This window comes from Brachycentrus maculatus, unplaced genomic scaffold (assembly GCF_059751285.1).
Source record: "Brachycentrus maculatus isolate JH-2025_06_01 unplaced genomic scaffold, ASM5975128v1 h1tg000004l, whole genome shotgun sequence".
Classification (NCBI taxonomy): Eukaryota; Metazoa; Arthropoda; class Insecta; order Trichoptera; family Brachycentridae; genus Brachycentrus; species Brachycentrus maculatus.
In genome coordinates, this window is record NW_028280759.1 from 3,068,530 (window position 1) to 3,095,104 (window position 26,575).

Here is a 26,575-nt window from a genome sequence, read left to right on the forward strand (position 1 = left end):
AGTCTATCTCGCGGTTCTATGGCAGCTGGTGAATGTGAGTACTGCCGTTCTTTTGTTATTTTTTTCCTTTGTACCGATTCAAATTCAAATATCGAAACAATGTTTTGTTCTCAAATTAAATTAAATAAGTTTTCCTTTATTAAAGGGATCAGTGTTACTATACTTTGTGTTGAGGTAGGTACTGTACTTAATTATAAAAACGGAACGATTTTCGGTTATTTACGCTTTTAATATGTATATAAAGTTTAAAATAATCATTTTATACTTAAAGAAATTGGGTTCACCCAATTTCTAATTTTTATTTATAAAAACCGTGTAAGTGTGGAAGTGGATGATAGTATAGTACTTACACGAATAATGTAATACAAAGACGGACTGAATTAATTCTAAACAGGACATAATATGCACATTAAATTATTTATTTATTAAAACTGTAAAAGTGTATTTAAAAAAAATACAAGAAAGTAATTCATTGTAAAAAAAATATGAAATGATTTTAGTACGAAATATTCATGTAAAATAGTATAATTGTTTTTCTACAATTCTTTAAACAAATTAAATAATCGTTTCTACTTTTCAAACAGGTCACATATAGGAAAAAAATATCATAGGAAAATATTTTTTTTTTTAAATATGTGACCTGTTTGAAAACTTAGTACCTACATACGTTTGATAATGTCGCGAAAGAGAAGAAAACAGCCGTTTACGAAAATTCAAAGTTCAAAGCATTGACTTGGTTTGATTATTCATGTATTATTATTATTATTTGAAATCAGCTTCATTAGGCTTAGTTTTGAATTCATAACACATTAAATAAAAATAATAAAATGACTTGTATTTTTATAGTGGTCTAAATCGTACTTTCAGATTGATTTTTTTTAAAAGCAGTGACCTTCCCTCGTAAACAACAACATGTCGCCTGAGTTACTATCAAAATAAGTAATAGTAAAAATATCGCTTCCTTATTGCAAAATTATTTCAATGCATGTAAATAAGCGAACTGATTTTTTGTCGCTTTGTTTAAAATAACAAAGATACTGGCATAAAGCTAAAATACGTTAACTAAATGACTTAAGATGTGGACAATTGCCAAAACCGCGTCCGACCATCTGCAATACAAATCGGAAAATTTTGTGAAAAATAACAAATCATTTAAAAACGGTATATCAAAATCTGTTCTGTTTGTGGTGAGATTTTGTATATTGAATTAATTTCTGATCTTGTTTCGTATTTGAATTATGTATTTTCTCACATAAAAGGAAGTTATCAATGGCAAAACTTTAATCGAAGCGGAATTTTAATTTATATTGCTGAACCTTGAGTTCATTACACGCACAAGTACAATACGAGTACAGAAAAAGCGACAAACTTTTATTTTACTATGCATAGTTCGAAGTAAATTAATGAACTAAATATATATTTCATAAAATAACAGATTAATATTCCAGTTCTTATTCTTGACCCTGTTAAATTATTTAGGTGAATTCTATGGATGAATATTCACCTATTTTCATTAATTAACATATCCTCCATGTTTAGGGTGAATCAGACTACGTAACCGACCTACTTAAAAAAAAATCAGTGAAATATTCGTTATAAAAAAATCTTTCGCGATGGTTGCATTTCTTACGATGAATCATAAATATGAGATTGTGAGTTAAAATTTGTGGTTAACTCTGAAGTAAGTCATGGATAAAGGGGTGGAAGGAGAAGTATTATTTATTTCTATTGGTATCTGTCCGCCTCCGTAGTGTAATGGTCAGCACGCTCGGCTACCGTTCTGGAGGTCCCGGGTTCGATTCCCAAGGGGGGTAAAATAAATATAAGTGATTTTTTCACTGTCATATTTATTCAATATTACCCTGGACTGGTACCTGAAGCGGAGGGCTGATCACCTTTCCTTCATGTGTAAACCATCAAGATGTCACTGCGTTTATATGACGCAGTGCCCTATGCACCATTGGGGTGCGGATAAGGGTTTTATTATTTATTATTATTATTGGTAATGGTGGAAATTTAGCCATGCTATAGTGTGTAAAGTATAAAGTATAGGTATAGCGACATTTAGCGAGTTTTCATTACCAAATCTTCAATTAGTAGTTAGTTGACATACGAGTACATACATCCAATATTCTAAACAGCGATATTTCCAAAAAAAAAATCTGTTCACATTATAATTAAAATATATTTTAATTAATATTTCATGATTTTTTATATTTAAAATATTACATTTTTTATATGAAATCAATCGCAAACGGCATTTCGCAAACGGTTATCATTTTTTATATTTTTCTTTTTTACGTTAATCTTTTTGCACGATAGATATGACATAAGAAATATGCACCAAAATTACTCAGACAATTCTTATAAAGCGTTATTTATATTTTTCTGTCGTTCCGGGATGACTAGTTTCCACATTAAAGAGATTTTACTTCAAATATGTATGCGAGTCTCAATATTATAATCCTAAAAGGGTCTACAAGGTCCGCTTTAAATACACTATCAGGAAGTTAAATATGTTAGTTTCCTTACATTCTTTATCGATACAACAACACAAATACAGGTAAATGCAATATCATTATTATAGAATAAATTAATGTTCCCTCTTGCATAGGAAGAAAAAAATAACGTATATACTTACCGAAGTATCCGTCATTATAATTTCGTATGATTTTAATATTTTTTCTGCCCATACGCTTTATTTTGGTGTTATGTATTATCTAACGAAAACATTATAAAAGCAGGAAATTTTGCGCTAAAAAAGATTTTATATATTCAAAGGCAGATTTAAGAAGGTTTCGATAACATTTTTTCAAAATTATGTTTTTACCGTGTTTTCAAAATAAACTATATTTTAGAAATTTGATATAAATATGTTCTAATGAATTTCTCTAAGTGAAAAAGGTGAAGACCAGTATTAACAGATTATTTATATTTACAATGCGATTTTCTCGTTTTAATTATATGTGTTTTTGATAATAGTGTGAGTACTATCAAATATGAATAATGATTGTGAAAATAGGTACCAAATGAATACATTAACGCCTGTTTACACGCATCACCTAATTTGAAATCGTAAAATCATTAAATAAACTAGTTTATTTTCATAAATATAATCATAAATCTATTACAAATAATATGATTACTCTGACAGTAATTCCGTACTTTGTGTTCTAGTATGTCTGTATGTACAGTACATACAAAGGTATTGTATTGTTATCAGATTATGTACTTATTGAAATGATACTTACTAAGCGTGTTTACTGGACTTTGAAATTCGGAATTTTCTCACGACATGCGCTAGATTAATTTTGTATCTTTCTACTAATGTAAGTCGTTAAGTACGAGTCTTTCCTACACGTCAAGCAACTTAATACGTTTACTTAAAATCGATTTCTCGATTCACATATATTATACTTAACGACGATAGCAGAACATACCATTAAGGTGATGATGTTCCATTTAAATTATTTGTTTTAGAACTAATAATAACTTTCTTGAATGTTTTTCGCAGGTAGTTTATGGCACATTTTATAAACTTTATAAAATTAAACAACTTTGTTTTAACCACTTCTTTATTATAAGTACACTTTAACCTACCGGTTTTGACAAGAATCTTGTCGTCATCAGGGTTTATTAAATTCTAAAACATTAAAAACATTAAAATACTCATAATTAATTACACTCCCTCACCAAAAACAGCGTAAAAATCCTAAATGTAATTTTTTTATGCATACTAAAAATAACAATAAAATAAATTATGAAAATAAAAATAATTATTACAACAATTAACAAATAAGAAGTTAATATGGAAAAAAACATGAAATTATGTAACTAAATAGCGGCACTTGGTTATGTCGATAATGAAAAAAATACGTTTTAAAATAATGAAAATAATAAAACGAAGATATGCATTTTATGAACACAAAAATTAGCGGGGGGTCGCGTGATTTTTATCATTATTTTATTCAATTGGAACGTGATATTTTGTTACTACATACGATGCGATACCCATTGACCTTCTTATCATCGAAGACACGACTAAATTTTGTTATTAAAAAATATGAAATCTGACGTAATAAAAAACAAAAACTTCTCAGTCCAATAACAATTTTATGACATTTTTATTCTGTAAGTTATCAATCATTCTATTTAGATTAAGATAACTGTATCCAATTTGCAAAAATAATATACCAATAATGTTTTCTTTAATCTCATAGTCGCTAAGTAAGACAATAATCATCAAAATGGCGAATTAAAGACAGAGACGATTATTTTTAAATATCATTATTAGAATTTATTATATGTTCATACATATATTTTAAAGATATGTTTAATCAGCTCTACATACTTACCTTTCTGAACAATTTATGTTAGATTGTTTGAATGATACATACATATTGGGATAATACCTGTCAATATACTCACTCATCCATATTAATTAATACCACATACACACACACACACACACACACACACAGACATATATATATATATATATATATATATATATATATATATATATACATATATATATATATATATATATATATATATATATTTATATATATATGTATATATATATATAAATATATATATATATATATACATATATACATATATATATATATATATATATATATATATATATATATATATATATATATATATATATATATATATATATATATATATATATATATATATATATATGTATATATATATATATATATTTATATGGATATAAATATACATATATATATCCTATGCTGACGACACCGCAATAGTTATAAACGGACCCAACTGGAATACCGTAAATGATCGCGCAAATAAGGACATGAAAATCCTAAAATTCTGGTTTGACAATAATCTATTATCCCTAAATACAGATAAAACATTCTTTATCCCATTTTGTATCCATAAACTCAAAATACCGACATATATAAAAATTACAATTCACAATGGTGACTGCAGGGATTCAAATTGCAAAAACTTATGTTCTGTTTTATGTCCAAAAAAAGAAATAAAATATCTAGGTGTAATAATAGACCAACATTTGAAATACCATAGTCACATTAATGAACTAGTAAAACGAATAAGAAAATGCATATATATATATTCATTAGAATCCGAAACATACTAACCATCGACAACCTAAAAAGAGTTTACTATGCTATCGTTCACTCACTACTACAGTATGGCATTATTGCATGGGGAGGCTCATACAACAAGATACTGAACTCAGTGAAAATAGTTCAGAAAACCATAATTAAAGTCATCTTGAAAAAAAAAACATATTTCCAACAAAATTATTATTTAAAAAATTTCAAGTCCCAAATATAGAATCCATTTATAAAAAAAACCGCAGTTTTTCAAATACTAAAGGGTGACAACTATTTAAATTTAACAAAGAATTTATCATCGAGATTCTCAAACGATTTTTCTATTCCAAAATGCAACACCAAGCAATTTCAGCAAAACTTCAAATATTTGGCAATCAAACATTTCAATAAACTCCCTAAAGAAATAAAAAAAATAGATGATATAAAAATCCCCAAGAAAAAAATTAAAGCTCTATACATTTAAATCTTTAAAAAAACATATTAAAAAAACTATTATATCTTTTATTATATAACATTAAACCACGAGTGTAAGTCCCTTTCCAAGCACAAGAGCACAGACTCTTTTATGGAGAGGCACAGCGAATCGAAATATAAAAGTTCTACATATGGATAAATGATTCAAATGTTATTATGTTATAAATAAAAATGTAAATATATTAAAAATGAAAAAAATAAAAAAAATATATATATATATATATATATATATATATATATATATATATATTTATCTATATATATGTATTTACATATATATATTTATATATATTTATATAAATATATATATATATATATATATATATATATATATATATATATATATATATATATATATATATATATATATATATATATATATATATATATATATATATATATATATATATATATATATATATATGTATATACATATATATATGTATATATATATATATATATATATATATATATATATATATATATATATATATATATATATATATATATATATATATATATAATAACGTAAGAGTAAAAAAATCACTACAGAAATACCCTTTAGAGAAGATATAAAATTAATTTACGATCTTCGGATCTTCCTATCGTTGGTTTTAAGTATCTGTCAGCTTTTCATATTGTAGAAATGATTTTCTTGGCTTGGTGTCTTACCAATTAAAACAAATAGTAGATTGGTAAACATATCAAACGTATGTGACATTGATTTAAGATAAAATATATATTTAAGATAGCGATCAAAGTCAACCTTGAGGGGTGATTATTTATACACAATAAATAACAGCATATTATTGGATAAGAATCAATGTACGAAAATAACAATGAATTATAGATCATCACGTGACAAGCGAATATACATAAGATAAAAATATATTTATGCTATAATATAACATTTGCAATCAAATGGTTGTTAGTAATTTGCCGTAATAGTAAGAGTTCAAAAAAAAGGATTAAGTGAGTAAATAATTAAAATTAGATCTCCTCAATGTTTCTTAATTTTACGTGCATTTTTTTTACATAGGCTAATACGAGTATACCTGTATTCAGATATTCCGTTAATATTTGACCTTGTAATGAAAAGTTTGTACATAAAATACGTTTGAGTTGAGGCAAATCCTCACCATTTGTAACCCTCACCATCTTCATCCGGGTAAAATTATAATTTATTTTTTAAATTAATAATAATCATTCTTCGCACCCCAATGGTGCATAGGGCACTGCTTCATATAAACGCAGTGTTATCTCGATCGATTACACATGAAGGAAAGGTGATCAGCCCTCCACTTCAGGTACCAGTCCAGTGTAATATTGAATAAATATTAGAGTGAAAAAATCACTTATATTTATTAAACGCCCCTGGGAATCGAACCCGGGACCTCCAGAATGGTAGGCGAGCATGCTGACCATTACACTATGGAGGTGGACATAAATTAACATATCTCTTAATTCCGTGTGCTTAAATCAATAGTTAGTTTTATTGTATTTTTATTGATATCTCAACACAGATGAAGAAGAAAATTAAAGAATGGATATTTATAAGGCTTACGACCTGTAATAGGCAGATAAAGTGATCACTTTATACACGTGTAACATCCACTTTCTACCCATGATTGATAACCACACTACACACATTTCGGAAGGTATGCATATTTATGCTTTAATTGAAATGTATGTAAGATTCTTTCCGCATTATTTTACATACTAGGAGACACGTGAAAACATCTATTTGTTTACGAATTCTGGGTTTGTCTCCACTACATATATCTCTACAAGAGTTATATATACATATATCTCACATACATATATATGTACGTCCGCCTCCGTGGTGTAATGGTCAGCGTGTTTAGCTACCGTGCTGGAGGTCCTGGGTTCGATTCCCAGGGGGGGAGGTGAAAATAAATATTAGTGATTTAACACTGTAATATTTATTTAATATTACCCTGGACTGGTTCCTGAAGCGCAAGAGTGATCACCTTGCCTTCATGTAAGTAATGATCAAGATAACACTGCGTCAATTTGATGCAGTGCCCTATGCACCATTAGGTGCGGATATGGGTTATAAAATATCTCACATATACTTTCACATACACATATACTTACATATATACATATACTTTCTCATTTATCTCAACATAGATGCATCTTCGCTGAAAATGTCAAACATGCGTAATACCTATGCTGAAAATTGTAAACAGTTGAAAGTACGATGATCGAGTAGAGACGAGGATAAATTGAAGAATTTTTATTGTTAAACATCATTGCTAACACTTATATAATATAGAATATACGAAATGGCCTGAGCTTTCCACTTACGTGACTCGTTTTGTTATCTATATATTTTTTTATTTGCGATTGTGATGTAAAATAGAAAATTCAATTTTTTTGGTATCGATCGCTACATCAATAAGCCGGGATTTCCGTATTTTTATTATTATTCAATAATCTCGGTAAATCAACAGTCTGCTATATTTGGAGATGCTGAACTCCATTTTCATACGTTTTATAAATAACAAGGTGCAAGAAAGAGAAAAAAATCTAACATTCATTTAAAAATACGTAACAGTAATTTGGAATTTTCTTCAGGCCTGCAACTGGCTAGTAAACTAGGAAATCATTTTATAACAAATGAGATAACGTATAACGAGATCTATAAATTGTACTCGATTTGGTCGCTTGCATGGCTCGTTACCAAGAGCAATACAAAAAACAGTACCTAACAGAGATCGATAACCGAATTTTTGTTTAAATCCAGTATATTACACAGGCTCTAAATATCAAATGTGAAATATTGGTAAACGGAGAGATTTTGGAACAGGTAGATGATTTCGTGTATTTGGGTGGTATGTTTTCTAGGGATGGAAAGATTGATAAAGACATAGAAAGGAGAGTGAATGCTGGGAACAAAGTGAATGGTGCACTGAAATCAGTTATAGCAAATAAAAACCTATCAGCGGAAGCTAAACTGGCAGTGCACAACGGAGTCCTGGTTCCAACTCTAATGTATGGAAGTGAAACATGGAGTTGGCAAACGAAGGATGAAAGTAGACTGAATGCAGTCGAAATGCGATCTCTCAGAAGAATGTGCGACAAAACAATGTATGATAGATGTGCGAATAGTGAAATAAGGAAGGAATGCAAAGCTGAGATAAGAATTATCGATAAAATTAAGAAAGGTGTGTTGAGATGGTTTGGACATGTAGAACGAATGAGTGAGGAAAGAACGGTAAAACAAATTTATGAGGCGAATGTTAGCGGGAAAAGAAGCAGAGGAAGACCGAGAAAAACATGGCACGATCAGGTATGCCAAATACTTGAAAGTGGTCAGGTTAGGAGTCGTAACAATCGGCGGGTATGTATGAGGAGATGCATGAACGTGGAAGAGGCGAAGAATGTTTGCAAGGACAGAGTGGTGTGGCGCTCTATTCTCTCTGCCTACCCCTGCGGGGAAGCGGCGTGATGGTTAGTTAGTTAGTTAGTTAGTTCTAAATATCAATGGTGATGAAAACAATGTCATACCAAATATGTAAAAACGGGTTAGTCTATTGTCTTCTGTTAAAATTATTGTTACATTAAATTTTTTAAAGTATTTTTAAATAAAATAAATATAAAATAGGCAATAATGAATTTAGTTTTTTTGATATCTTAAATTGATTTTTACACAAGGAAACCATACTGTTATTTTATTTTAGTATACTTTTTACACGGTATCGCGTGGAACGTAATCGCAGTGAAAATTAGGAGCTCAGTATATCATACCTTGTGAATATCTGAAATCATTTCAGTTCAGTCAATTGACTTTTAAGTATTATTATGAGTGAAGAATATATTTAATAGTTCCTGGAGTCGACTTTCAACTGTTATTGATTACATTATGTTCCCAATGTAGTCCAGTCATAATAAACAATTATTCATAATGTATTGTTTAGCCGTGCTATTGACCCTTCCTATATTGCAATAGTTAGTTGACTATCAACGACTCGAGTCCATATAAATTATCGTGTTATTATTAGCAGGTTCAAATTTCAAACTGAACAGTTAATATTTGGAGTTTGGTCGACTTACAGCCGATCACATGTTTCTCAACGTCAATTGTCTATTCTCATAATTGAACTGTTTGCAAAAAGGTACGCGAGTCAAGTGAACATACATATAATATTAACACTTCATTGCTTGATTTTTCTTCATTGCTCTATTACGTAATGTTGTGCATGAATTGAAAAAATAACGATTCACGTAATTTTGGGTCTGTCCAAAACCTTTTTCACAAATCTGGGGTTCTACACTCAGGAGTTATTTTTACATTTTGACACCTCAACGTAGTCATCTACGTTCATCTTCATAGAAGAATATGGAAGTCTGAGTGAATTGAAGTGTGAATTATATTATTATGTGAGTTTTAGGCGTGTGAATAGTTCTATGGTAGTGACGTGTAGTATTGATTGCATGCTGTGGTATACTGGTTATGTATTGAAATTACTTTTTTTTTGTAAAAAAGTAAAAAAATGTGTTTTTTTTTTTAACGGAATTATATATATTATATATACAAATATATATATATATATATATATATATATATATATATATATATATATATATATATATATTTGTATATATAAATATAAATATATATATACATATATATATATATATATATATATATATATATATATATATATATATATATATATATATATATATATATATATATATATATATATATATATATATATATATAAATATATATATATATTTATATATATATATATATATATATATATATATATATATTATATATATATATATATATATATATATTTATATATAAATATATATATATATATATATATATATATATATATATATATATATATATATATATATATATATATATATATATATATATATATATATATATATATATATATATATATATATATATATATATATATATATATATATATATATATATATATATTATATATATATATATATATTTATATATAAATATATATATATATATATATATATATATATATATATATATATATATATATATATATATATATATATATATATATATATATATATATATATACAAATATATATATATATATATATATATACACATATAATTAATTTATCGTTGATTTGAAAAAGAGGTTTTACTAATATTTGACTATTTTTTATCACCTTCATTGGGCAATGTAGGGTTAAATTATGTTTGTAGTGCCAAACCGTTTCTCATGAATTACATAAAACACGTTTCTGTAGTATTGAAAAACTATCACCACGCGCTGTTGACGACTGTCACAAGGTCGAACGTTAAAACGTAAACAACCGTTATTAAGCTTTTTTGAAATAATCTCAAGTTTATGTGACTCTAAAATCTAGCTACGGCTTTTGCAACGCTGCTTATATATATAACGTTCCTTTTTAAGCACAAAATTTGTAAGTTTTATAGCATATTCCTCTTTTGAGTGGGTTTACCGTTTATAATTAAAGTTACTTTAATTTCATGTCCGCCTCCGTAGTGTAATGGTCAAAACGCTCGACTACCATACTAGAGGTCTCGGGTTCGATTCCTAGGGGGGGTCAAATAAACATAAGTGATTTTTTACTCTAATATTTATTTAATATTACCCTGGACTGGTACCTGAAGTGGAGGGCTGATCATCTTTTCACGTGGTAACGATCAAGATAACACTGCTTTTATCTCATGCAGTGCCCTACGCATCATCGGGGACGGATAAGATTTTGAATTTTTAATCGAAAAATAGTATCATGGAATTCTTTAGTTACAAATTGTAGGCAAAAACACTCACGATGTTATAAAGCTTTACACAAAGTTTGTAAAAGAAATCATAAATGATTCTGTAGACATGTCCACTGAAACAATATTGTCTACGTCATCAATAACAAAATGGTTAACGCGTTTAAATAGCATCAGAAAGTAATTGAAAAGCAAATAGGATTCATGTATTGATCAAATGTGTGACGCTCAACGTGTGCAAATTATTTATCTTTCTCTCATGAAGTTGATAGTGTGTAAGCGTGTTGTTTTATGAACACTGTTTGTTGATTAGTATATTTATTTATTTATATTTATGATATATTTGCGAAATCGTGAATTCAATATTAAGGCCCTACATACGTTAAATAGCAACTTGATTTTCTTTAAACCCAGGTAACATTTGACGTAATTATTAATTTTTTTCTTATAACATTCTTTTCGTATTCAAAAAAAGTTTTTCTTAGAAATAAATATATAGTTTGAAAATAAAATAGTTATTGAAAGGTCTACCTTTACAATAAAAAATATTGAAAGAATTTTTCGATGTATATTCTAAAAAATCAAAATAGATAAAAAATATCGCGCGTGGAATGACGTGCGGCTTCTTACGTTTCCGAATGAGATCTGTTATTGCGAGTATATATGGCCTTAACTAAAAAAAATCTTTTAAGCTTTGACATTTCTTAGTGAAACTGAATTTTATTCTATAAATAAAATCATTATTTAGCAAGCGTTTCAAACCGCAGGTCTAAGAAACACAATAAAAATATTATATATTACAGATGTCTCAACATAGACTAAGTTATTTATAGAGAGTAAAGATGAATGTCTTGGTCATGCGACCTGTTATCGGCTAGTTAAAGTAATCAGTAATAACACATTTTTTTAACGTTTACTATACGCTTATGGTTTAACATCTATACCATCTGGATTTTCGAAAACGCCAAAACGTGGTGACACATCGTAATCCTTGTAAAAGCCAGAGACTTCTCTATTCCCTTGTAGATGAATAGCTTCGTCTCTGTTGAGGTATCGATAATGTATCTTTGGAGGATAAACACAGTATTATTTAAAGATAAAAATTTATTTAAAAAGGTTATGTTATTGTTTAATAGAGGAAAAAATACGAAAAAACCGAGCGAATATTTAAGGCATGCTATGTTCAAAATATTTAAGTCATTTTCACGGAAAACACTAAAAAACTACTCAAAATAATAGCCATTGCTTTATATATTATAATAAAATTACAACTAAATATTTATTATTTTATTAAATAAAATGCAGTTCCACCAAAAAATATGAGTACAATACTCAAATCTAATATTTTGTTTGATAGAGGTATTATAGTCGAACAAAGCTTAATCGTTTTATTCGAAATTTTTCAATTAAAATTATATATTTCAGTAAAATATCAGTGCTATGTAAGGACGTTTTTTTTTATATCAGACTGTATTGGAAAATATTATGAAATAATATTAATAAAACTATTTGTTTCATTTTCTAGGCTGGAGTATGATCTACAGGGTGGTCCACCCAACGTTGTCCTTTTGCAGAATAGAACCGTATTGTCCTCTAAATATACAGCACACATACAATCAAGATTTTAGAGAAATCTTTATGTGATAAGAAGAATTACAATATTTTGTGCATTGTTAATATTAGTAAGTATTATTTAAACAAAATAATATTTGTATTTTTCATCCCGTTCACTGAAAATCTGAAAAAAGGTTTAGGATTTTTTTTTACGATTAATATTTATAAATGTTTTTTTTATTGTGAAAATAATGTGAGTACATATTTTTACAGTTTCTGTTACATTCGTGTATTGTGTATTTTTTCCTTTCAATGTTTCGGTCATTATAGGGTCTATCTTAAGGGCGTTGTATTACTAAAATCAGAAAAATCATTTCAGTACAATTTTATTACGAAAATGACCCTTGACCGTGTTATGTCCGAAACGTCAAAATGAGGAAACAATACGAGGGTTAATCCAAAATATCAGCATCGAAGTTCGCTGTCTTTTAAATGACTTTTTTTTTAATAAACAAACTAATAATTATGTACAAAAAGATTAGTTATGTTAGTATATACATAACAACTCACCGAGATTTTAGTCTGTCAGTTTTGAGATGTACCCATCTCTTTGCCAGGACAATCGCTACACTTCATGCAAGCAACACGACACGTCACTTACATAGCACTATTTAATATTTCCAACTTCTTCTTCTTCCTTGCTCCATCCCAACTTATCGTTTTTATAGACTATTAGGGTCGCTTATTACTTCTTATTTTTACATTTACAACTACACAAAATATTAATAATTCGATTATTTGCTTGCTGGTATAGTGATTGTCCTGACGAAGAGACGGGTACGTCTTGAGATCCGTAGCCTAAAATCTCAGTGAGTGGTTATAGATATATATTAACATTACTAACATTTTGTAAAAATGACTGGCCGCAAAATAAAAATTAAAAATATCATTTCTTGAATGTTTTCCGCAGATACTTTATGGCACATTTTATAAACTTTATAAAATTAAATAACTCTGTTATAACCACTTTTTTATAAACACAATTTAACCTACCGGTTTCGACAAGAACCTTGTCGTAATCGGGGTTTATTTTAATTCAAAAACATTAAAATACTCTCACAAAATTTTTTTTTTACGGAGTGTGTGGAAGTTTTTTGTTGAGAGTATTTTAATGTTTTTGATGTTTTTGAATTAAAATAAACCCTGATGATGACCAGGTTCTTGTAGAAACCTAAACCGGTAGGTTAAATTATTTAAAAAAAGTGGTTATAACAAAGTTATTTAATTTTATAAAGATTAAAAATATCAATAATATATTAATTATCTCTTAAAAGAGACAACTTTGTAATTCATTATAAATAACTCGTTTATTTTTTCAGGTTACTATTTAAAACCAAAACCGACTGTGATATTTAGATTATATTATTTGAGAGTTTATTCTACAAGAAATATTAAAAATGGCACCAGCTCCACCCGTTGATAATTCACCCATAGTGGTCAAGTTGCTGACTGCCGGAGTTTCAGGATGCGTGGCCGATCTGATCACCTTTCCCCTGGACACAGCTAAAGTTCGTTTACAGGTAAAAAAATCCACATACTACATACTAATATAAGAGTTTCTGCTCAATAAAAAGCTTCTTTTCATCTCACCAATAGATGTTTCTAGTGAAGTTCCAGTGATTCAAGAACAATGTTTCAAAATTGGTTCATATATATATAGAACTTCCAAGAATTTTAGTAGTGTGGTTGTCAATAATGAGTAGAATTGGTGAATGTTTCACGTGTGTAAAGTGATAAGTTAAACCAGCCTATGACGGTCGTCAGCCCCGTAAATGCCTAGACTTCCATATTCTTCTTCATCTTTAATGAGATGTCAAAACAAATATGAAAAAAAAAACACCCTATTACTATGGGTATATATTTAATTACTAAAAGAAATTACACTGTCCTAATCTACCATCAAAGCCATCACAGCGTATACTAAAAAAGGGAGATTTTCCTTCTGAATAAAGAATCGTAGTAATGAAAAAGAGTCACGCATCATAGCAAAGTCTTTTTGATTTTACAGTTATACGATATATTTAATTTATTTCAACCCAACTTTCAAGTCAATTTTGGCTGTAAATTCCATGGCTCAATTTCTAAAATAATGTAAAATAAAAAATTAATACACATTCCACAATGTTTTGAAACAAAAGTAATGTGAGACATATTAAAAACATGTATTTTGTAAATCAATCACGTAATTGATGCTGCCTAAAATGATATGAATAGGAATCGAGGATTGATAAAGGTTAAAATTATTTACTGACCCTAAGACAAAGGCCTATAAAACAAGCCTTATACCCCACAAATCACATGTTGAGTTTATTAACATGTAAATTAAAATGTATAAATATCTGAAATTCAAGCTACGGCACAAAATGCTGAACACTCTTCTAGTAGAACGGAAGATCTGTTGACGACAATCAACAGTCAACAGTCTCATGAATAGTTTTACGTGGTTTCCTCCCAGTAAGCAAGAAACGCTGAGAAGTTCCTGATTGGCACACACTAGATTATTCCTCCTGTTCCCAACACAGTTTATTTTTTTTGGTATATTATATCTACACGTAGCTACAAGAAACAAAAATCCAATGATCTATAAACCTTGTACATAATAATAAGCAGGGTAAATAATAAATGCCACTCCCATCTTAAAAAAACTGAAATTTCAATAATCAAATATTAAATGTTCTGTATATGTAAGGTTAATCAAGGCTCTATTTTCAGGTACAAGGGGAGGGGTTAGGAGTGCGTATGGCTCTAGCGGCAACAGAGGGGAGCGTCTTGAGCGCCGCGGCGCCTCCACCCCTATACAAGGGAGTCGTTTCCACTGTGCGCACAATAGCAAGGCAAGAAGGCCCAAGGTGTGTATTTTTTCTTCTTACTTGACGGATATTATAAGTTTTATTAAACTGCTCATTACGTCATATTTTTATTATTAAAATATTGTTTAAACGTCATACCTAATCAATATAAGAATCACGAAAATTGCCATTTTACATTTTATAACTTGTAAAACAACTTCGTTTAAAATCATTATGTTTATCTTATTATAACATATTGTAACGTGAACAAGTTTGATATTAGACTGATTAATTCCTTCTCAAAACTCTTTAATACTAAAAATGATCTTCTTTAAAATCCATAACAATAGAAATTCGAAAAATATTTTGTTCAGCATTTTTTTTGTATTAACGAACTCACCACTAATCACACCGCTTTCCCCAAGAGTAATGAGAGAGAATAGGAAGCCATTCAAACTTCTGTCCTTGCAAATATTCTTCGCTATTTTCACATTTCACAAGATGCATATATCTTCTCATACGTAACCGCCGATTACTCCTGATCTAACCGTTGTCAAATATTTGACCTACTTGATCATACCAAGTTTTCCTCGGTCTTCGTCTGCAGTTTTTATTGACAATAAGCGGAAACGTCATTAAAACGGGCTTTAAGATACACCATTTAAGCATATTTATTAATGATAAATTATTATTTATTGATTTTTAAATACTGACTAATACTTTGTAATCTATTTCTGAATATTTAAAATCATCCCTTTTTTGTATTCAAACGGCTTAAAATAATATTATATTCACTCAATTCAATATAAAAAACACATCTATTTTCTCAGGTTTTACTGGCATATACGGAGTATTTAGTTGAATACAGCGTCAATTGATTTTGTTCCCTTCAATATTATTAGATTTCTATAGATCATTTATCTGCATTAGGAGTTCAAGAATGCACTCGACTATGCAAGCGAGTAGACAACAAGCCTACTTGCAATTGCTGTTAAAATATGCATATTATTATGATGATTATTACGAAATACCAGAGTTGATAAAATTAACTAACAAAATATCACGCGTTACTGTGATATTCATATAAACGAATTACAAAGTTATTAAAATACTGATTAAATTATTTTCTTACTTGCATAGTAACTGAGAAATAATTAATGAAATAACATAATTCATAATTTTAAGATAAAAACTACTGCATGGAAACAAACTGCCCGGTGACATATTTTAAAGAACGTACGAGTATATTTGTTTTGGTAAAAATATTGTACAATAGTTATGTAGCTTCAAATTATTAGAACGACCTTGTTCATGTAAAATAATTCACAGTAACAAGGAATAATTGATTGCACTCATTCGAATCAATTATGCGAAAATTTATGTAAATTTGTAAAGCGTGATAATATACAAAAAAAACTTATTGGTATAAATGAATGACTAGAAGTAATGACTTAAACAAATACCCAGTTAATTAAATAATTCACCAAATGGTTAAAAATACTTTATTGGTGCATTTTTTATAAATGTTTTTTTTTGAGTTCATTAACATTTTAAGTTATGCGAAAATGATTCTTTCGAATAGTAAATAACTTTATTAAAAGCACACATTTGTAATGTTTTATTTCACAATACTTGTAAAGCAATAAATATAAAAAGTCTAAGAAATAATAATGCAATCGAAAACAATGAAAATTCTAAGTAACAGATACTGTCAAGAAGCACGCTGCCGCCACGATCAGATAAATAGTATTGCGTGTGTTGCTATTACGTTAAATAGATGGCGCCGCCATAGCGGTATTTTTTCTTCTTCAAAAAAGCATGTTGTTACTTGTTACTGGTAAAAACACTGTCACATGTGTGTAAAAAAAAACTCGTGCGCTTTTGAAAGCAAGGTCGTGTCAAAATATCAAACATTTGAATTCACATTTATTTACATTTATTATAAACGACAATTTAAAACATTGAAGGTGCTCAGTATTTATTTTTATTATACTTCGACATATTTCTTAAAAAAGTAATTGCGTTCTTAGTATAATATCATACATCGCTCACTCCTTTCAAGAACGTCATAAATCAAAAACCGTCAATTTTCAGTTGTGCATGTTTTCGGAATGCCCAGAAAATGTACTACACCCAGCAAAAGAGGCATAATTTTAACTTAATATTTACCCGCTACAGGGCAGAGAGTGTTTTTTGCATTTTGAAGAAAAGGTATTGTTTAATTTATTTTTGAAATATACTAAATATTTTTCAAATGGAGAATAAAACCTTCAGGTTTTACCTAAAAAGATCTGTGGCACAGTAAAAAGTTCAATAAGTGGCTTGATAATTATTTTTAATACATTTTATTATATTTTTAAACCTTTAAAACGTTCTTCTAAAAAATCAAGTTTTTTATTTATTTATGACGTTCTTGAAATAAGTGAGCGACATATGCTAGGCTTTTAAAAAGGTAAATTGAAAAAGTAATACCTTTATGAAAAAAAGTAATATGTGAGATGTTTTATGTATTTCGCTTCATATGCAATTTATACCCAATGTTTAAATTTAAAATTTCTGCGTTTAGCAAATATCCAATTCTAAGTGATGTTACTCGACTCCAAAGACATAAAGTCAGGAAGGTCCCCGAATTTGTAATTTCTATTTTGAACCATTCTCTGTGCCAAGAATCAACGAGAACTAGAAATTCGCGGGAAACGAAGTCTTGTGATTTTCGCTGATATTTAATATTTACAAATAAAACAAAACAAAAAAGAGTGCGTATTAAAACGCGATTTTTAAGTAAAATAATTTTCAGTAAAATAGTAAAAAATGGATCACCATAAAGTTACTGCTGAATCAATCAATGACTTTTCAATTATAATGTTTATTACTAATATCAGTTATTACGCAATTTATTTGACATATTTGAGGTAAAGAGTAAGTACATATAAAAACGTTAACATACGATAATAATCATTAAAAAATATTACGTTAATGACTTAATGAACAAAACTCGTATTGATAAAAATATTTAGTTTGTAAATAAAAATTAACAGAGCGAAAAAAGTAGTTCGCATTATTGTTGCTATCAATTCGTCAATTATTTATGATTAGATTTTTTTGTTTTAAAAATACAGAACAAACAAAATATTTATGTACAAGTATATTATTATTATCACCAAGGTTGACACTGTTTTCTCATATAACTGATTTTGTTTTATTAGATATAAATTTTTGAAAGACCAAAATATCAATTCTATTCTGAAAATCATTAACAAGTTGCCACGTGTGCATTTGCTTCATCGTCTTGAAACCGTTTCCGCACCGGATGGTGCATAGGGCACTGCATCATATAAATGCAGTGTTATCTTGATTTTTAACACATGAAAGGAAGGTGATCAGCCCTCCGCTTCAGGTACCAGTCCAGGGTAAATTGAGTAAATAGAGTCAAAAATCACTTACATTTATTTGACCCCTATTTATTATTTCATGATAATCAATGCACTTGTTATAACTCTTAATCTCAGAACATAAAATCGTCAGTTTTATTAAACTTAAATTTAGTATAAACAGCTTGTATTTTTACCTGTTAAATAGAGCATCTAAAGTTTTCTTAAACTAGTCGTGTTTACATTAATAAACTCAAAAGTGGTCTTATACAAATGTCTTATTTTTAAATTTAAATCATCATGTTGTTCCATGAAGTTGACGCCAAATCAATAAATAATAATATTGAGTATTTATGTACATACTTTATGCAGTCTTTTTTTTGTCTCTAAAATATATTCATGGAAGTTGTTATAAATTGATTTAGATAACGAAAATTTCAAACGATTAAATTGAATGTTTAAATATATTGTAACGTTAGAGCAAAATAAACGAGAAGATCTCATAATATATTGCATAATATTTGCAAAATAATATATTTCAGCACATCCGTTCGGGGATGATTTCAGTTTCTTCTTATTTTTTGACATCTCAACAAAGGTGAAGAAAAATATGGAAGTCTGGGTATATACGGGGCTTACGACCGTCATAGGCTGGTTTAAGTGATCACTTTACACAGTGTAACATTCACCAACTCTACCAACAAATGCCCAGACTTCCATATTCTTATTTTCTTTGTTCAGATGTCAAAAATTGTATGAAAAATAACTCCTATAATTGAAGATAATTCAGATTTGTGAACAAGTATTTGGACACACTCAAAATATTGTAAATTTTGGTTTCCGATTCAATTGTCATGCTGGTGTAATCTATGGTAACATAGAGTGTTCGTATCTAAGTGAATTTGTTTGTTTGTGGCTCGTAAGTTGTTGTTGTTGGTGTAGTTAGGGTTTCCGTATCGAAGTTTGAGGCAATTGATTGGGGTGTTTTATTTTCTAGGGCACTTTACAATGGACTTTCTGCAGGGCTACAGCGTCAGATGTGTTTTGCTTCAGTCAGACTTGGCCTTTATGACACGGTAAAAAATTTCTACATGCCGTTTTTCACTCGTAAGTAAATTTTGACATAATTGCAAGGCATGTGTCTACAGTAGGGTAAACTGGTGTGTTATTGGCACCACTCCAGTTATTGGCACTAAAACAAAATCGTAAAATTTTGAGTAGGTATCACATTTTTCTGGCATGAAAATACTGCCCATATTATGATTTTGACTAATGTTTCAGCAGGTTGAGTTAATACATACACTTTATTTGATGCGTTTTCCCACTGCATAACATTTTTTAGTTATGTAATTTTTTACTAGCTTCTTATTGTTTAAAACAGGTTTTTTTAAAACCGAAATACTTTGTATCTGTAGATTAATAGAAATATTTAAATTCTAGCATATCAGTTATTATTCTTTATAATTTCTAGAGTGTTTATTTCTAGTGTCAACTGACATGAGTAATAAAAGATCTTGTCCTTTTTTGCCAAATATAATGTTTTAAAAAACATCAAAAACAAGAAATTGTCTAAAATGAGTTGAACATTAATTTATATAATTATTTTTGAAGTTGACGCGATTAATGGTTTAGTTGTCACTGGAAACTGACTGCGCTAATCTTCTTCTAGTGCAAATAACTGGGGTCCTTACCCTACATGGTAAAAGTTTATTGTGAATAACATCTAATGGTCGTTTTAAGGTGGGAGAGCAGGTGGCGGTATGGACGTGAGTGCCAGGATAGCAGCAGGAATCACAACCGGAGCTTTCGCTGTTCTACTGGCGCAACCGACAGATGTCGTTAAAGTGCGGATGCAAGCGCAAGCTGGAATGTAAAGAATTTAAATTTGTTTAACAATAACTCAATAATCAAATATTAGTTCAAATTGTAACTGTGCAAGCGGTTATTTTGTGATATGTTTCATTAATTATTTAGTAATAGAACATTATCCCTTTTATCATTATTTTTGCTATTTATTTGTACATTAATTTTTTGTAGATATAAATCAACGATACAAGCTTACAAACAAATCGGAAAATTTGAAGGAGTAAAAGGACTTTGGAGAGGTAAAAATTAAATCATGACATTTTCATTTTCATTTTGATAACATATATTTTCACGAAGGTATTGTGGTAGTCTTGACTGATCATTTTATGAACTGTGTATACATTTTTCCATGTTTGAACATCCATATTATTTATTGGTTTGTTATTATACCTGTAGATTATATATTTTGTGAAATAACGTGATGATTTAAATATAAAAACAAACAAGTATAGCATTAAACACTTGTATAGTACCACTTTTATTAATGTAAACTCGACTAGTTTAGAGAACTATACACATATCGCTCACTCCTTTCAACGACGTTACATATCAAAAAACTTGATTTTTCAGGAGATCGTTTTTAATGTTTAAAAATACAATAAAATGCATTAAAAATAAATATCAAGCCACTTTTTGAACTTTGTACTGTGCAACAGATTTTTTTAGGTAAAACTATGTTTTTTCTCCATGTCAAAAATATTTTACGTATTAGAAAAAATAATAAAACTATACATTTTCTTCAAAATCCAAAAACAACACTTTCTGCCATGTAGCGGGTAAATATTAAGTTTAAAATATACCGCTTTTGCTGGGATAAAGTACATTTTTTGGGCAATCCGATAACATGCACAACTGAAAATTGACGATTTTTGATATATGACGTTGTTGAAAGGAGTGAGCGATATGTTATTTCATTAATCATCTGTTTATGAAAATATCTTTAGTTCGTGAAACTAGACGTGTTTCCATTAATAAATTCAAAAGTAGTCACAATGGTTTTATTTGAATTTATTTAAATTTAATATTCATATTGCATCAATTTTCATGAACGTTTTTCACACTCTTATCACTATTTTTATTTAAAATAAAATAATGCATCCCCATTAAATTCCATATATTGTTATTTCAGGAACCTTCCCCAACATTAGCCGTAATGCTATAATTAATGTGGCCGAAATCGTTTGTTACGATATCGTCAAGGATATGATTTTAACCAAAAATCTGATGAAGGATGATATTCCCTGCCATTTTGCATCAGCTGTTATTGCCGGTAAGATAAAACACACATAAAATAACAAACATAAAATAAAAGATAAGAAATACTTTTAAATGATGTTGAATTAAAATTTTATATCGCTAAACATTTTCTGCAATATAAAATATAAGTTTATGTTTTGAAAATGTAATTCTGATAATCGGACTTTTTTTTTAAATAGGCAAGATATGAAAGACTATTCAGCATATGAAATTATCTAATTACATACAATATAATGTTTCAAATACATTATAATGAAATAAATCCACTAAAAAAAGTTATAATGTAAGTATATCATGGTGGTTTTACGATTGTGAATTGTGATTTTAGCCAGGAACTTGCAATTTGCATTTATTAAAAACTAGCTGCACTCGGCCACGCTGTGGCTCTAGCCCCCGCTGTTGTGGCTCAGACTGTTTAAATGTAAAATAAAGAAAGAAAAAAATGAAGCACAAATTTATGATTTCCTTTCTGCTATCCGCCATGAGCAATGTAATGGGTGTGTTATTACGTTCAGCAGGTGACGCTGCCATTGAGATAAAAAAAAACACGTTTTTACTGTTCTTGGTAAAAAAACCTATTCTACGTAAAACCATAAGCACATTCAATTACGACGTTGTGTCAAAATTTCAAAGCAATCAGTGAAAAAAATTAGAAGATTTAAATTTTTGGACAAACAGTTACATTTTTATTTATATCTTCTTCCTGGCTCCATCCCAACTTATCGTCTTTGTAGACTGTTGGGATCAGCTCGTCCTCAGATTGTAGGTCCTTCTATCATTAACAACGTCACTTAGGCCATGCCTTCGAATCTTGTTATCTTTCTGTAGAATTACAAATTCTATTCATATAGATATCCAACTTTTTATTAACAATAATTCAGAACGAAAAACTTTTTATCTTCTATTTGCGTTTCTTGGAGAGGATCTTCTTTTGATCCATTGATTTCCAAAAAGTTTTTTAGTGCTCAAGATTTTTTTAAATTTAGGAAATGTCAAATTCCTTAACCCCCTCCGTTCCCTATATTTATTAACTTATATATACACCTAAATATATTTATTGTTCGTGAGTTTTAATTTGTACCAGAAGATGAAAACATCTGTCGTTTTCGAAACTAGTCTTATATTGAAATAAAACTCATTAAAGTGATATATTCAAGTATTTAATTTTAATAAAATAATCATGTCATTCCACACAGTTGATGCTGAATCAATAAATAATACAAAATGCTGAAATCCATGATTTACCTGTAGTTATTTTTAATATCAACTATTCTGCTGTATAATTCTTACCATAATAATTTTCCAGGATTCTGCGCCACCGTCGTCGCCTCCCCAGTGGATGTCGTAAAGACGAGGTACATGAACTCCGCCAAAGGAACTTACAAGGGTGCTCTAGACTGTGCCGTAAGGATGGGCATGCAAGAAGGGCCGCTAGCATTTTACAAAGGGTAAATTATACTACTTACCATCAAACGATGTTTTAACCAAATACGTAGAAGGACTCATGGCTTGTTGGTCTCCTTCAAAATAGAATAGAAAATACTTAAATAAGAGCATAAAATTAGCTAGTTAACTTAAAAAATTGTTTATACATTTTCGACATCTCAAAATTGATGAAGAAGATTTAAGGATTTTACCCAGACTTCTTCATCTATGTTGAGATGTCAAAAATATATAAAATAACCCCTAAGTGGAAATAATGTAGATTTGTGAACAAATCAAAATGTTGTGAATTGTTTATGTTATCGATTATAATCGATTTTTTGGACATCATCGTCATTATTATAGGGATTTCGATTGACTTTTCTTGAAATCAGTATTGAATTAAATAAGGCATTTAGTAACACTATTCTGACGCGTCCGCGTCAATAGTACATAAGGCACTGCATTAGATTGATGCAACGTTAAGTTAATCATTAATTTTATAAAGGCAACATAATCAAACCTGCGCTTCAGGTTCCAGTCCAGGGTAATATTAATGTGAAAAAAATCACATCTATTTATTTTGATCTTGGTGGTAACACTACTTTTCCCGAAATACAAAAAGTTACTGAATCCAATGTTTTAATATTATCGTGATATCTTGTAAAATAATCTTTAAAATGACGAGGAAATTAGTAAGCGAAAAAATTTATATTAGTTTTAAAAAACTCGAAATTCGTGTCATAAAAATATTATAATGTTTACGAAAATAATGAGCTTACGGATTAACAAATAGTTGAACAAGTAGTATATTATTTAAATATATCTCAAGAATGCAAAATGTATGGTATTTACATATGAGGTATGTTTGTATTTATATATGTATGATGCCGAAGGTCACATTTACTATTAAATTCGTCTAGACTTTTTTTAAAAATATATATTTTATAAGATTAGGTGTATCTATAATATGTGACATGTTTACTACGGCTAGAGTATGGACTTTGATACGATATATTTTGAGACTAATATATCATAAAGATAAGAAATATTATGGCATATCGGAATATGTAGATTGTACTCATAGATTAATTTAAATAATCAAAATAGATTATGCTAAGGCAGAATAAAACTCGTTACAATATCATTTTGAGTGTATTCAATTATATTATTATATCCAGTATTACAGTAACCCCCCGTATAACATTGAGATAGGTACCGCGTTATCGCAGGGAAAATTAAAAGGGATTAATATTTTAAATTGTATTTTTACATATTCACCAGCAGAAATAACTTAAATGAGTCATATAAAATTGAAATATACATAATTTTAAAACATAAACCCCGTACAATATTCCCTCCGATAAAGCGGTACTTTTTTCAACTTTAAAGAGAGATTTACTGTATTTATTATATATTTTACATCAACATGGACGTCTAGGCATTTCCGGGGTAAGCAATCTAAAATGTGAACATTACTTAAATGAAATGTCGATGGTTTTTGTTGTTTTTCTAACCATCCAACTAGGGGACTCCCGTCAGCTGCGCACAGTGGAAAATTTTCGAAATATTCCTAAGGAATATAAACTCTATGTAGATTAATCAGGGGGAGGTGGATGTATGAACGGAGACAACCCTCAGGATGCCCTTATACCTTTCTTCTTTTAGTATAAAAAAAATCAGTACTTACAATTTAATTCGAAAACAAAAATAATGACTTAAAAAACAAACAAAAATCAATGATGTATGAATATCTACGATTTCAATTCTACAGTAAATATACTACAAATTAATATATATTTTTTTTACAGATTTACGCCGTCATTCTATCGGCTGGTGTCTTGGAATATCTGTATGTGGATAACATATGAACAGATCAAGAAAAATGTATCATCCAGATTTCAGAAAAAAGATGATTGAATAGAAAAGAAACAAATAATTATGAGATAACTATTTGACAAAAAGTTAATTAGTAAAAAAAATAAGTGCCAAACCCCCTCGATTATGTATTTTATTAAATGGGAAACCTATGTTACGACGCTCAACATGAGGTATTTTTTGGTGCAACTAAATGTTTAATTGTTTGAACCAAATTTTTGGAATGTATAATATTTAGCTAATATCCATAAACAAATGAGTTTTTGGTAACAAATGAAAATATGGTCTTAAAATGATTTACTTGGAGTATCGGAGTTACAAACTACATATTGTATGTATTTTCCATATGTGTGTACTGCAACGATTGTCTTATTTATTCGCTTAAGAAAATTCCCTCTTAAACATGTTTAAAAAAAACATTAATAAAAAAAAATAAAGATAAGAAAACAAAATTTTATCATAAACTTGATTTAGAAGTATCCTTAGTTCTTTTTAAATATATTTTTTTTATTAATTTGTTTTCAATTTTAAAAAGGATATAATTTAATATAAAATAAGTTGTTTATATTCCATATATTATTTGAAAATTAGATTGATGTCCTCGAGGTACTTGGAAAGTATCTGAGACGATAACAGAGTGATATCAGTAAAGTATAATGAACGAATGATTAGAACAGCTGGCACCGATTTATCCGCGCGGTTTTTTTTTTTTTTTAATAAAATGATTTTCTATGCGAGTTAGATATTATACCCACATTTAAAATTGATAAAAAATAATATGTATTTTATCAAACTAAATATTTTAGAATGGACTTTTGAAGGGTTTTTGAACTAAAAATAGTTTGTTGTAAAACTTTTTCAGAAACGTAGCATGTGATATGCTTTTTTTAAATCTGTGATTTTTAAAAATATATTCCAGTGTGCTAAAATTCATGCAATAATATTTTTGTATACTTTATTATAAAATAAGATATATGCTCATTCATATAGATT

The 26,575-nt window shown here is 28.6% G+C and overlaps 1 protein-coding gene across 2 annotated transcripts; it reads left to right on the top strand.

The window, feature by feature from the left end:
• On the top strand, positions 1 to 25,668 carry LOC148313952 (dicarboxylate carrier UCP2-like). 2 transcript variants are annotated; one of them, XM_088277457.1, is made up of 10 exons: positions 1 to 174; positions 12,911 to 13,067; positions 14,319 to 14,519; positions 15,712 to 15,848; positions 20,157 to 20,266; positions 20,900 to 21,029; positions 21,197 to 21,264; positions 22,155 to 22,295; positions 23,589 to 23,730; positions 25,516 to 25,668. In XM_088277457.1, the coding sequence occupies exons 3-10, from the start codon at positions 14,397 to 14,399 to the stop codon at positions 25,622 to 25,624; spliced, it is 960 nt and encodes a 319-aa protein (XP_088133583.1). In that variant the 5' UTR covers positions 1 to 174; positions 12,911 to 13,067; positions 14,319 to 14,396; the 3' UTR covers positions 25,625 to 25,668. The 2 variants fall into 2 exon arrangements, with proteins under 2 accessions (XP_088133583.1, XP_088133574.1); XM_088277448.1 differs by having other exon boundaries at positions 1 to 34.
• Positions 25,669 to 26,575: the final 907 nt, after the last annotated feature.